General features: G+C 41.0%; 1 protein-coding gene across 3 annotated transcripts in view; it reads left to right on the top strand.

Annotated features, from left to right (window-relative positions):
* Positions 1-14,329, top strand: part of LOC134062021 (interferon regulatory factor 2-like) — a 37,756-nt gene that overhangs the window by 6,307 nt on the left and 17,120 nt on the right. For all 3 annotated transcript variants that reach the window (XR_009935406.1, XR_009935405.1, XM_062517902.1), the window contains exons 4-6: positions 11,470-11,569; positions 12,908-13,084; positions 14,237-14,274. Coding sequence is in view for 1 of the 3 variants with exons in the window: in XM_062517902.1 (XP_062373886.1) it covers positions 11,470-11,569; positions 12,908-13,084; positions 14,237-14,274 (315 nt within the window). In the remaining 2 variants the exon portion in view is untranslated. The remainder of the gene's footprint in view (positions 1-11,469; positions 11,570-12,907; positions 13,085-14,236; positions 14,275-14,329) is intronic.

Genomic DNA, 14,329 nt, shown 5'->3' with positions numbered 1-14,329 from the left:
CCCGTTGAAATTGTCGGCCTAATATTATCAAAGAGCATCGTCCGTAGCCAAGCCAATCAACTCGATTGTTTACCTTTCAGCAACAGAGAATAGGCCTAGCGGGAGAGAGAGGAGATGAGAGAAAATGGCTTGCTCAAAAATGATGGTGAAAACCGAACTTTTAAAGATGAATGGACGGACGGACCAATACGTTCGTGTTGCTGTAAATATGCGCTGTGAAACTGTGGCGACGTTAGCGTGCGTCACTGAGATCAAACACGGGTCGTTAGAGGAAAGGTACACGCAGAAGTCCGCAGTGAGGGCAAGTAAAACTTGAACAGCACTCCGAGAGCTAACAAACAGACAAACAAACGCAAACCCCGATGAAAACATTACTTTCCTCGGCGGAGGTAGGATAATAGGCCTAATTATCAAATTGAAAGCACACTATGACAGGTCTACTCGTGTGATCACGCATGCATGTACAGGCAAATTAGTGTTCGTTAAAGATTGCGTGGATTTTGATGCAACACAAGAGAGCATTTAGCGATGGGACAGCAGCTGTGAATGAGTGCTTAATGCGGCTGCAGAAACTTTACAGATCCCATTGTCAGCTTCAACAACAAGATTCAAGAACATCTGAACTATTAGCAGAGGATACTAGAACGCAGTATGCAAAGGTCTTTTTTTCTTTTCTTAAAGATCCACTTTTATTTTATTCAAAAGATTCGGAATGTTTTACATTAGGCCTAGGCTGCTTGAAATAGGCCCTAAGTTTAGGCTGCTCAAAGTTATTTTGCACTTTATATTTATTCCATTCAGAACAAATTCAGTGTCTGTTGTCTGTCTTTCTTGAAATGTAGGCCTAGTAGCCTAAAGACAACTAGCCTACAGTATTGTTTTGCATTCAAGTACCATTCAAGTTAAGACTTTTTGGTATGTTACAAGCATATTACTTTGAAAACACTTGAAATGTAACAATAAATTAAATAGGCCTAGAAATGTACATGCGTTATTGATTTTATTAACTTCAGGGTAGCCTACACTATTTTCAGTGACAATTTAAGATTCGGACCTTTGCCGGGAGGACATTTTAGTAACTGGACCTCTTTGAATTTTAATTGAATACCCCTGTGATAGGCCTATAGGCGATTTTCTAAAACCATTTTCATTCATTTCAACAATGGTTTATTGAAACGTCGTTTGATTAATTTCGCCAGTCATCACTTTCATTTTAATGATTAAATGAGACGGATATGTGGAGCATTTCTCTCCCTCTCCATTGACCAAAACGTTGCTCTGGCATCTCTGCTGGACTGACTGAGTTATAGGCTACGTCGAGTGAGAGAGCTGTGAGGTAGGCTGTAAACATTTGAAAACTCTGCAACTGCAATCTAACATGCCAAGCGTCATGTCTCTTTTCTCCGCTTGTCACCAGCGCGGTGTCCTCGGGTTTTTCCATGAGCCGAACCTTCATATTATTAGGGCGGTCTATGTTGCCCCCTTGCGGTTGCAGTTTTTATTACAAAGTCCCGATGCTTCGGGATTCCCGATGTGCGGGAAAAAAAGGAGCATTCTCAACCCGTACCATCTGTAGGCTTGGCTCTAATTCGCCCATCTTTAGTGGCTATTTTTAAATTCAAGATTTCTCGTATGAAGGATGGCACAACCATGCCTCGGGAGAATTAATGATCAACTGATATTGATTAATCATTAATATTTTTATATTAAAATTCCTTATTTATTACATTCAAATGCAATGAAAATACAAAACTACAACGTGTTTGTTGCGTAGTGTGAGTCTTGAAGCAGTGAAATCAATTCCACTGTGTGGCAACAATTAAACATTTTACCAGGTAGGGGCAGTATTTGACGCTATTCTCAGTTACAGCAAGTTTCCCTTTTGATTGCGCTCAGTTTCAACCTAGCATTAACTCGAATTTACGAGCAGAGAAAATGACCCAATGGCTCTACAAGTTCATTGAGATGATTTGCTGACCTTATACATTTATTGAAACCAGCATATCACATAGCCTACTATCACCAGACTGGTATCTCACTGCAGCTCCTGCTTCTTTTCCTCGTAATGAGATTCTACCAGTTTGGTAGGCTAAATCACGTTACGGGATGCACCGCTTTATTTATTCAAGTGGTAGGCTACATAGTTCGAGTTATGGCCGAGTTGTACTTCGCTTTGGACAAAGGCGCAAATAGCATAACCATAACCGTATGAAACTATTCATTTCCCCCGGCTTGTAAAATGTTTAGGGCTGGGTACAAATGGCTGTATTGTTGTTCTGTGATCAATAAAAAGATAAATAAATAAATAAATACATTTAAATAAATAAACATTCCCAAAGCACATACAAAAAAAAAGGGCTGGGCACGTAACGCGTTAATATCACATTAACTCATCAATCAATAAACACCGATAATTTTTTATCACGCATTAACGCAGTTTTTATTATTTATTTTATACTGTAAAAGTCTGTTGCTCACAGGCTGGTAACAGGCTGACTGCTGCCGTGCTTACAGGAACCGGGAAAGGAAAACAATATTGGCCGTTTCAAGCAAACCAACAAACATGGAGCAAGGTAGACCTTGGGTAGACCTTGCTTGTAATCACTGCAAACTTGAATTTTCTTATCACCGGAGTAAGGTGACCAGACGTCCCGAAAAAATCGGAACAGTCATGATGACAAGCAGTTGTCCCGAATCCCAAATCCTGCCCAATGTCTCTTTTCCTGCTTCGTTGTTATGTGACATTAGCCTAGCCTGATGAGCCAGACCCACTGCTGGGGGCGCCTAGATGTCTAGGCTAACATTAGCCTATTGTCCCGGAAATTATAGTCTACAATTGGCTAGTTGCACAAAATGCTCTCGGTGAGCTCGTTTATTTCCTGTGGAGCCAGGTGTGTTTGAACCTGCCACTATTCTGAATGTAATTAGCGTCTACATGGACCCGGTTGGGTGTTGCACCTAGTGAATCAGCACACTACGATAAAGAAGGACGTGTAGACACTAATTGCATTCAGAATAGCAGCGGGTTCAAGCACACCTGGCTCCCCAGGAAACAAAGAAACTCACCGAGAGTCTTTCGTGCAACTAGTCAATAGCAGTCTCGGGTAGCCTAGTTATTGTCTGATACATTAAAACTATTCATTCAAGGCTGCTCATTGCCTGTATATTAAGAGGGAAAATGTGTGTAGCATAGCCTACTTGCGCAAATTGATAATAAGCTATTTTCATTCATTGTTGACATGGAGGCTCAGGCAGCTCCGGGACCTGATGGACATGCCGCTAAAAAGCACAAAAACGAGTGCACAAGTTGCAGCGTGAGGACAGGGAGCAGCCAAGAGAAGAGATTGGTCGTATGAAATAAAAAAGTTGCTGAAGTCTGGGCTACACAAACAACAACTCATGTGTTAAGTTTTCTTAATGACCTATAGGCTTAAATAAAAAATATGTTTACATTATACCAGGCTAGGCTTATTACAACAATTATTATGGAAAGATCTGACTAGGCTACACGCACTGTCAAAGGCTTTACAAAAAGTTGTGTGTACAATAAGCTTTACCTTTGTATGTTTTGATCACATTGTTTAAGTTGAGATTTACACTAAATAATTTAGCCTATTGCTACTGTAAACAAAATGCTGATGTTAAATGTTTGCAGAAAAAATGCTATGGCACTTTCATTCATATGGCAGCACATTTAAAATAAAATTGTGCTATACTTCTTTTGAATTCATTATTGTGTTTTGGGTATAATAATTTGATTAATCATGATTAATCAGGGAAATCATGCGATTAATCTCGATTAAAAAAGTCGTTGCCCAGCCCTAAAAATGTTAAATTGTTGCCACGCAGTAAAATTTATTTTATTGTTTCAAAACTCATATTACATCTAGGCTACAATAGTTTAATCGATTACAAACGTATGTAATCGACGAAATTCTTAAAGATCAATTCTCGATCGTCGATTAGTTATGCCCATCCCTAACACATGCACATACTCATTTACATACACAAAAGTTGCAAGGGTAGGGGACAAATTGACAATATTTTGTACCACTGACCAATTATGCATTATGAGCTTGAACATAGTGCTTAAGGGAGAATGTGTGTACGGTAAATTCTCAAATTGTGGTCTTTTATTTACTTAGGCTGTGCAAAGGAGAGGCCTTCATTTGGGGTGTGCCCCAAGGTGTGTCCACCCCCTTGGTTAAGCAAAAAAGAATGAATAAAGTAACCTGACTTTCGCCAGATCCTGTAGTTCGCTGTCTGCTTCACACAAGGATCTGGGACTTCTCGATAGGAGATGTATTTCTGAAGGCGGGTCCTTGTAAAACATCCTCGCATGTGATTTGAAAAACCACTTGCCTGTTATCTTGAATGACGTGCTAGGCTTCTTCAAGCTCTTGCCAAACCCGGTCGGAAGAAAAGTAAAAACATCCTTGCCACCAATAAATGTCTTCAAAACTATTCTCTGTTAATCTTTTAAAGAATGAATACTCGATAGATTTGACAAAACGGTTGAAATAGCAGAATCAATGTCAGCACAAGACTCCTCGCTGCGTGCCGCCATTGTTATTTGAATCAAACACTCGCTTCGGCGCTTCTGATTGGTTGCTCATTTTTTGATCACTGGCAGGGGTATGGATTGCCCTCTGTCCAGACCCTTGTGTGGAGCTCAGCGAAACGCCTCTGGTGGAGCATGGCGGAACTACAAGGGTCTGGCGAGAGTCAGGCTATGAATAAAGTGCAAAATGTTAACTTTTTGTAAAGCTTGAAAAAATGGAGCACAGCATTAGTACTGTCAGTTCACGGATTCTCACTGCCTTGGGCTTTCCATGTTTGAATATGGGAGGGCAGGGGGCCCCAAGAACAGAGCATACCACCAAAATATATTTTGAGCTGGCTAATGCATAACTATCTTCTTGACAAAGTGGTCCTGACTGAAATAGATTTTTTATCTTTGAGACAAAAATCAACACTTGCAAACATAAGATATATCCTTGATTAAAAAAACAGAAGACATTTTCTAACTAAACTAAACTGGGTCTTTGCATGCTAAATGATAAAATAACCCGTGAAGAAGGTAGAGGTGTGTAATGTCAGTCGCTAAATCATTACATTTGTTATTCATATTCATATTCACATTTTTTTCAAGGAACATGAGCCGGTCTACGGCATCTGGCTTGAGGGATGCCCAGTGGCATGTCAATACGCCCCCTTCCCCCTTTCTTACACCAAGTAGATCAGCATTCTCTCTCATCTCTGAGATCAACATGTAGGTTGCCAGGTCAGTTCTAATTCTGTCTGCCTTTGACAAGGAGGAGGGAGCGGGCGTTTTCTTCGAAGAAACTTGACAACTCCTTAGTGCAGGACCAGGCTCAGCTGCACCTACTCCTTTTTTTTCTTCCTGGTGCGCCAGCACAGCTGTGTCATGCTCAGTGGGCAGCTCTGTGACAGCTCTCTCCTTAATGTGTTCCACCCTGGCAGGGTCGATGTATGTTGTGCGGAACCTGGGATCCATCAACGAGGCCATGTCCAAGAGTTCGTCTTTGTCTGGGTCATGTAATACAGGATGTTTCCTTCCATTTTTTTTTTTTTGTGAGCTCAGTGTCTTTGTCTTCTGGCTTGAGAAGACTGCCCAGACAAAGCATCAGTGAAATCTTGCAGTGGTTTAGCTGCTTTATTCACTGACTCCAAAATCTCAACATCTTGCCAGGTGGGCACAAGGTGCCTGCATTTTTTGTCCGACCTTTGGACACGTGCTATGGCTCTCTCTTGTTCCAGGACACGCTCTATCATCACTGCCTGGAGCCCTACCTGGTTGGGGACTCCGTGATGAGCTGACGGACGGGTAGGCACTCTCCTCCTTTTCCAGCTGTATGAGAAAGAACTGACAACCTTCTTGCAAAGCCCGATGGCACGATCAATCCTTGCAGGGATGCAAACAGCTCGCTTTTCGGCGCCTCCCGCTTTTTTCACGTCGCTTTGTGGGACTTGTGTGAATCATGCAAATCCGAAGAGTTTTTTTTAGAGGGGGGGGGGGGGGGGGTCTGTAGATAATTGAGATGCAGTAAATGAAGAAGAAAACAATTCTTTCTACTTCGAAGTTGTCCATTGAATTGCATGTGACAAGGGGAACCATCTAATGACATCAAAGAATTCACTGAGGGCAGCGACGGAGAACGGTAGAATATGAATAACTAGATTACGCACCTTTACGCATGTGCTCCGCTTGCCATGTGGATAAAGTTAAGTTCGTCATGCGCACCTCTGGATGGGTTATAAAAGCTAACTCTGCTGATATCATCAATAATAAAATCAGGATTAAGATCAGATCAAACAGCTCTGTGTCTACCGTAACATGTCCAAAAATAGCCTTTGTCTTTTAAGTGTCGGGAGGAGCACATCTGTCTACTGTGGAGCATAACCTAGAATTGTTTTTTAGACTATGCCTACTTAGCCTATTATGGGAAGACAATTACGTGAGTGAGGCTAATTTGTCATGTTATGTTGTTTAGTAGTTGTATTGGAAATCATGGCCTTATTGTAGTAGTTGTTAATTTATGTCAACATCGTTTGAATTGTAGCAATGTGGCTATAATCGCGATTAGCATAATTTTGGTTTAGCCCTTATCATTTTTTGCATTTAGATTACCAACCAACTATATCCTCTTTTTTTATTGGCCTACTATGTTTGGATTAGATGTAGCTGGCAGTGCAGCAACTTGCCTTGACAAAAAAAAAACTTGTAGGAGTGTATATGGGACTTGCATAAAGAATAGCTATAGTATAGAATATAGAACACAATAAAGCAATGTTGAGAAGAGCTAGTCTTATAGAGGAGCTGGTTGGACATTAGCTTATATAAAACATAGTATTCCCATCATTTGTTTGTACTTGGCAGTAATTGTTTTGTCTATATTATTAGTGGTGTGCCAATATTTCACTGAAACCTTAGAATGTGTAGTCATGGGCTAATAGGCTATGTAGGCCTAAACAGCAAGTTTAGGGGGATTTTGCAATTTGCAAAAATCATTTTGGACAAAACGAAAAAAGGTTGCACTGGGTGTTCTTTCAAGATTTCAGTGCCCAAACATTACTACAATGGCTTTTTTTCGGCATACACTGCATGCTCAAGGTGCAGTAGTTTGCCAAGATGATGATGATGGTACAGCAACTTTGACTCAGAGTAAAGGTACTGAACATCATGACCCCCCTACATTCACCGTAGTGACCATATATAGGCCTTCCTCCAAGATGCTCGATACCCATAATGCACCACCCCACGGCCACCGGCGCCACACTGCGCACCTAAGCACACCTACCCCCCCCCCCCGCTCCGAGGCTCTCTCTTTTTTGACCACATGTGTGTTTGCATCCCTGCCTTGGGTCTTTGACAGCATTCACTGTATAAAGAGAAATACAGAAGAAACAAACAACACTGACAAATTGTTTCACCATTAAAAATAATGATTTAAAAAAAAAAAAAGCACACAGGAGTTATGTATGTCCTGTATACATTTTGTCAAGACAAATTATATTTAGATACTTACTGATGACGTAAAGTTTATGACCAAAGTGCTGCTGTCTGTGGTCAAGCATACGAGGCGGTCTTCACTCAGATTTTAGGACTCCAGTCCATCTCTCAACCCCTGTGTGATTTCTTCACCTGTGTGGTCACTTGGGAAGAAAGACGTTTGCAGACAGGCATTTTCTAGACTCCATTCGTCAGTGATAAAGTGCACTGTCAACCTCTGGTATGGCTGTAAATGTTGGAAGCCAACCTTTTCTACTGTGTATATCGTGACTGTTGCGTTGTGGAATGCGACTGCATCCGTAATATTTTCCACCTCCTTTCAGTCATGTGGTAAGGTACACCAGGTGAAAATGAAGCTGGCAGTGTGACTTGCTTGGTGTGGGTGGTGGTGTAACCGCATCGGTGTTCCCTTTTGCAGTCCGCTCTGCAACACACTGCTGCCATTCCAACGGGTGTTGAAAAAAATGAGTTGTGCAGCTTTTAACGACCACTGACAGATTTTACAATGCGTAGTTCTTTGCTCTTCATCCAAAGATTCGAAGCCAAACCAGTTCCACAGAACGGACTTACTGTTCTTTTAAGCAACTAAATCTAACGCCAACATGTTTGTTTACAGTGTGTATGAAGAGCTCCATGGGATATTTCACATCAGCACAAAATGTGTGATTGTATCTCATTAGGAGCAGTTTTTCGAAATGTTTATCAGATAGTCTGTTTCTTCTGGGAACAGAATGATACCTCCCTGGCTGAACAGCCTTTCCACCGGTGCACTGGATGGAGTGGCAGTGTTGTATTTCATAAACACTGCTCTCATTCGGGGGAATCTGTTTAGTATTTCTAACTCTGTGCCCGACCTCATATACTCAAGCACCTCGGCGTCTGCGCTAAAGGTTGCATCTTCCTCCTCGATAAAAGAAAAAAAGTCGGCCTCACTGGTGCTGCTGTGGGCAACTTCTCTCTGTCTGTTCTCATCTGGCTCTTCGTCGTGATGTAGAGTGCGGCACTCTGTGATGAGCAGCGCAAGCGCCGCTTCTCTCCGCTCTGCTCTCCAACACCGCTGCGAATCGCGTTTTGATAGCCTAGGACAAAATAATTTTGAAGACATAAGCCTTAAGACATAAGACATTAGACTAATGTAGCCTATATGATGTGATGTCTACAGCTAGGCTATTAAGAATGGCCTTACCTGTACAATTACGCCCGGTAGGTTTGCTGTCATCCTCGAAAGTCCATCCGACAGTGCCAGCGTCCTGGACATCAGGGTCTCCAGGGTTGGTAGAAGAACACCATAGTAGCAGTTATCCTCCCCTTGTAATATATCCAGTGCTACTGTCAGAGGTTTCAAAACACTGCAGTATTCCTTTAAGAATACATGTTCGCACTCAGTCGGAGGTCTTATGTCCAATCTAGCACATAGCGTGTTCAGATCATGGGACGAGTTGTCACTGATACGGACAAGGCATCGTGGAAGAGTTCCACCTTGTTGATGTAGGCACAATCATTTTTTTCCCACAGATTTCATCAACAATCTCGGAGGCCACGGTAGAACGGCTAGCCTTTGTCCAAAGAGCAGCGCACTTCGCTGTTGCACTCCGGTACACACATTTTGAGTCACTGCTGGTGGACAGCCATTTGTCGATGTCATTACACAAAATCAAATTGAGTGTATGTGAAGCACACCTGAAATGGGGGGGGGGCAGAGAAAACTGTCCTTCTGTGGTCCCAAGCAACTCTTCCATATCTGTGAAAACGACATCTTGCTCATCCTCCTCTTCCTCATTAGGCTCAGTGGGTGCAAACATCTTGAAAGCTTTCGCAAAATTAGACCCGTTGTCTGTAACGGTGGCGGTGATCTTATGTGAAAAGCTAAATGCTTAGTGAATCTGTTCCCGTTTGAAACCTATAACATCAAATGTATGCCTGCCCTTTTTTCGTTTGCATGCGATAGCAGCTTTCTCACGTTTGAGGTTGCATGGATTGATCCAGTGCACAGTGATTCCCAAAAAGCTTCTGTTGTGACTACTCCATATATCCGCAGTGGTTGACACATACAGGAATCTCTCAAACGTTTTCTTTAATTCGATCTCCATTTTTAGGTAACATTCCTCCAGATACCCAGTGAAAGTTTTGCGATCTGACCATGGGCGCCTGCCTCCTGTTATTGGTATTTTGCTAAGGATATTTCTGAAAGTGGGCGATTCGACAGTATTGATAGGCAACATTTCTTCGACTATGAACGAAGCTACAAGTTTGTCCAACTCTTGTTTAGATACCTGGTGAAACTGGAGTTTTTGCTGCTTGTTTGGGCTCGGACCATCATTTTCCTTGGGATCTTGAGCTACAAGCTTCATGCTAGCATGTTTTCCATTCAAATGCTTGGTGAGGTTGGCATTTGAGTTAGTGGCAGCAGATAACAACTTCTCGCCAGGGCACAGTGTACGCCGTACACTTACATTCTTCCCCTTAGTCTCGACAAGTTTGAAATAGTGGGAATACTTCCATCCCTCAAACGTTAGTGTCGTTGATTGCTTTTCGCTTGCCATTGTTGCTCGTCTTCATGCCACCACCAGCGGCCAGCCTCTGACTGTCACATACAATGTGGAGCGGCGGCTCGAAAAATAAACAGCGTTACGTTACTAAATTGTCGGTAGTTAACGCGTTACTCCATTTTTTCCTGGAAAAAGTATTTTCGTTAGTGTAACGCGTTACACCCAACACTGTGTCTATGCTTAAAATAAATTAGGCTATGCGTGAACTTATGTGCTACATTAGTGCATATGTGTAAAATAGGCTAAGCTGATTCAAAAATGTTTTTCGCCTCTAAATATTCTTATGGAGTAAATATTCTTACGGAGTAAGGACCATGGGCGCCTGCCCATATTCTTACGGAGTAAGGATATTTAAGTTACTGTCTCCGCACGTAAGTAAAAGATAATAAAGACTTAGCAAAGGTGTATCAGTGTGAGATTGCTGCAGCTGCTATGCAATTTTAGTTAATCTAATCAGTGCCGCAATCGTGAAGTGTCCTGTAACTTCCAGAGGCTGGCGAGCTCGACCAGGGTCCTCCAATTCTAATGGAAACGCAAAGGACTGAGAGGACTGCAGCTTCCTGTAAAAGTTCCCGCCCCCTCGGTTTTACCCCGAACTCGCTAATGGAAACGCACCTATTAGCACACTTTGCAAATATCTTTAAAACTCTTGCATTCAAGTTCACTGATCATCTGAATACGGATGATTTCCAAGACACAAATGGGCCTGTCCCAAGGAGAGAAAGACGTTGAATTACCTTGGTGATTAGCTACGTGTTATTACCTTGAAACTTAAACACACATGGGGAAACTGAATAGTCCAAGCGGTAGACTGTGATAAACTAGCAAGGCTATTTGTTTACAATATTTCTAGGCTTCAACCAGAGCTGCATAATGAGTGCAGTCATGCATAACAGAAATCCATATATATATATATTATCATAAACTACTGATATAAAATGTACATGTACAATGTATATGTGTATGTATTCAGTGTTCCAAATCAGTTCAGTTTACACAGTTTTTTCTAATATTCTAATCCTCTAATGTTCCAAGTTATTGAAATAAAATACATAAACAAATAAAATCAAGGTATGTGTCGACCATGGGTAAAAAATCGTAATACAAACTGAATCGTGAGTTTGGTGTTACAGCTCTACTGTGGACTGATAGATCTACTGGTCGGCAATTATTGCCCCAGCTTGTATTATCCAAGGCCCGACTATACTACGGTAACTCAAAAGTGCTTAACTGGAAATACTGATAAAAAATGTATGCCAAATGGGAGAATATGGCCCTTAATGTTTTCGTTTTTAAAAATACAGTAAACCTTAAGGCGTAAATGTATATGTAATTGCACATTGCCTACCATGAAACACTGCAGAAACGGCAACATTCTTCCAACAGCAAAAGAAGATATTCCAAATCCCATGGATGCATGCTGCACGCCACGGATGGGATCTTGATAAAGATGCACCATTGTTTATGAACTGGGCAATCCACACAGGTACTGGTTTAATAAACATTTCTAAGCTTAACAATCTTTTCACCCCATGTACGAGTTCTACGAGTTCCCAGAGGTGTAGGCTGTGGCCTGCACCGAAGGTGTCAAGCTGTATTGTTTGTGTGTTGTTTCTTATAATGATTTGTTTCATTCTGTCGGACTTCCCAAGCTCCTGTGTGTAAAGACTCATTTGCACAAAAATACTGTGAATACTCAGGGACAAAGGCTTAGTTCTGGGTGTGATCTGGGGACTCTTTAGCACATATGAGTTCTTCAGGGCTAGCCCGAGGTAGGTACTCCAGTCGGACCCGTAGAAGTTCCCGGGAACGTTGCGTTACAGGGCCGTTCGTCTATAGTAAACACAAATGTCCCTGGCCCAGTTTCCAGTTCCAGGTTCCAAGTTCAGGTAGTGGAAACTCCCCTATATTCGTTGCTACTGGAGCAGCAGCGGGAGTCCGCTTCTTAGAGAAAACAAGCCAGTCTCTCACTGCTTGCCACCAACAATTTGTGATAAAAAAATAAACTAAAGCATCGGTGTTCGCTCCCAAGGAACACATGTTAATAGTCACATTTGCAGGTTTAGGCTATTGGTGGTAATATCAGTTCTAATGTCCCCTTCTGCACACATTTAGGGAGCAAAGTAACATCTGAATTCTATAAAACGTAAGTGAGAGAAATTTGAAATAAATGACACAAGCAAGAGCAAGCAGTTAAAACCTACCCTATTGTAGTAGTAGAATTTAACCAGGCTTAGTCAGCCACACTGTCATTTTTTTGTTAATAGGCAAAATGTATAGTTAATTGGCACACCTGTTGCAATCCTAGTACATATGGACATGTACTTTATTATTATAGTATCAAAGATTTGTGGTGTTACATGTTTGATTGGGTATAGGCCTCTGGAGTTTGCCTACAAAAAGGACCTAATGCTGCCATCTTTGCCGATATAAAGATATTGAATCTCCTTATAGGCAAAGAGGGTACCCTGATCTCCCAATATGGCCAAAGATGACAGCTTTTGGGTCCTTTTACAGTATAGATGAACTTCAGAGCTCTATTGCTGTGTTACAAACTGGAACTGTAGGTGCTTGAGTGCATCATCATTTTCCACTATATTTTGAGTATAGTGTCATTTATTTGTATACATCCTTAATGATTTAATCCATCACTCTATAAGTTATAAGTTAGTATTAGTGTATCACACCACATCCTACTCTTGAAATCCATGCTCTTTGTATACTGATGAGCATTCTTCCTTAGATAATTTATTGATAACTGTTTTGTCCACACTCCCATGCTGTTTAATGTCATTCTTATTAACTTTTTTCCTGTTCGTTTTAGGGAAATACCATCCAGGAGATGACCAGCCTGATCCAAAGACATGGAAGGCCAACTTCCGTTGTGCAATGAATTCTCTTCCTGATATTGAAGAAGTGAAGGACAAGAGCATTAAGAAAGGCAACAATGCATTTAAAGTGTACAGGATGTTATCGGCTGCTGAGCGGGCTGAGAAGAAAGGTTTGACCTTTTTTAGTTCACAAAGGCTGGTTTGTGGAAATCAAATAAACTTTTGTGTCACAAACAGTGTTGGGAGTAACGCATTACAAAGTAACACATTACCGTAATTCCACTACTTTTAGCAGTAACGAGCATGTAACTAAGTATTTCTTTGAATCAAGTAACACAATTACAATTACTGAAATTTAAATGAGTTAGTTACTTTACATTACTTTCTTTTGTGAAAAATGAACGCTTGCAGACAAGAAGTCAAGATGGGCTTACTTTAGCCGCTTCTGATCTGACGTCGCAGGGTGGCGCAATGATACACCGATCAAATCGATCAATGAGCATTGAAAGACCCCAGCCCGGACTTAACACGGACTGCAGTGTAGCCGATAAGCCGGGCAGAGTTGAATAAATTGATTGACTGTTCAGTCCTGTACATATTTACATTTAAAAAAAGACATTACGAATTTTCAGTAACTTGCCCAACACTGGTCACAAAGAAGTTGTTCTTTCAGAAAGATTGAATTCATAGAATTTTACAGTTTATTTTAAATTCTGTTTATTTACTTAAAGAATGAAAAGTCTTTGGTGGTGGTGAGGAAGGAGGGGGCATCATAAGGTGGCAGAACAGTTAAAGAAAAAGGAATATTTCATAGGTGTGTTAGTTGAGTCTTTATAAGATACTGTAGGTGACTGCAGGTGATGGTCGAGAGTAATGGATGAATGAGTGACATAGCATTAGAGTCTTTGTGGTAGGACTTGCTCTAAAGCTTCCATTTCTGTCTGTTGTAATTTTGTGGCTTCAATAGTGTGTGTAATGCGGTATTCACACCAACAACGATAAATATATCTATAACCAGAACGATAAAAGCGTCCACACCAAGAAAATCTCTCCTTGTGTTAATGAATGTGATGGATTTTATTTGAGATCATTTTAAATCATTCTCAAAATCGGTCTGGAAGTGATCCTCAATGATATCGTTCTTCATGTCATTATTATTATAGTTTATGTGTGAACGTCTTCATTCATATTAACAAATACGATATTTGTTTATAGTTATTTTTATCATTCTTGGTTTGAATGCCTTTTAAAAGTTGATTTGACCAGTTTGTCAGTTTATGCCTTTCCTCGATTTCACAATGTTTTCCTTCTCTTTTTTTCAGAAAAGAAGAAGTTGGAGAAGAGACAAAATAAAGCAAAAGTTAGTTCTTTCATCACTTCTAATTGCTAAATCTATTCTTCCCAAATAAGTACAT

This window comes from Sardina pilchardus, chromosome 2 (genome assembly GCF_963854185.1).
Source record: "Sardina pilchardus chromosome 2, fSarPil1.1, whole genome shotgun sequence".
In the NCBI taxonomy this organism is placed as follows: domain Eukaryota; kingdom Metazoa; phylum Chordata; class Actinopteri; order Clupeiformes; family Clupeidae; genus Sardina; species Sardina pilchardus.
Note: the sequence above shows the minus strand (reverse complement) of the source record. Positions and strands in the feature narration are given on the sequence as shown.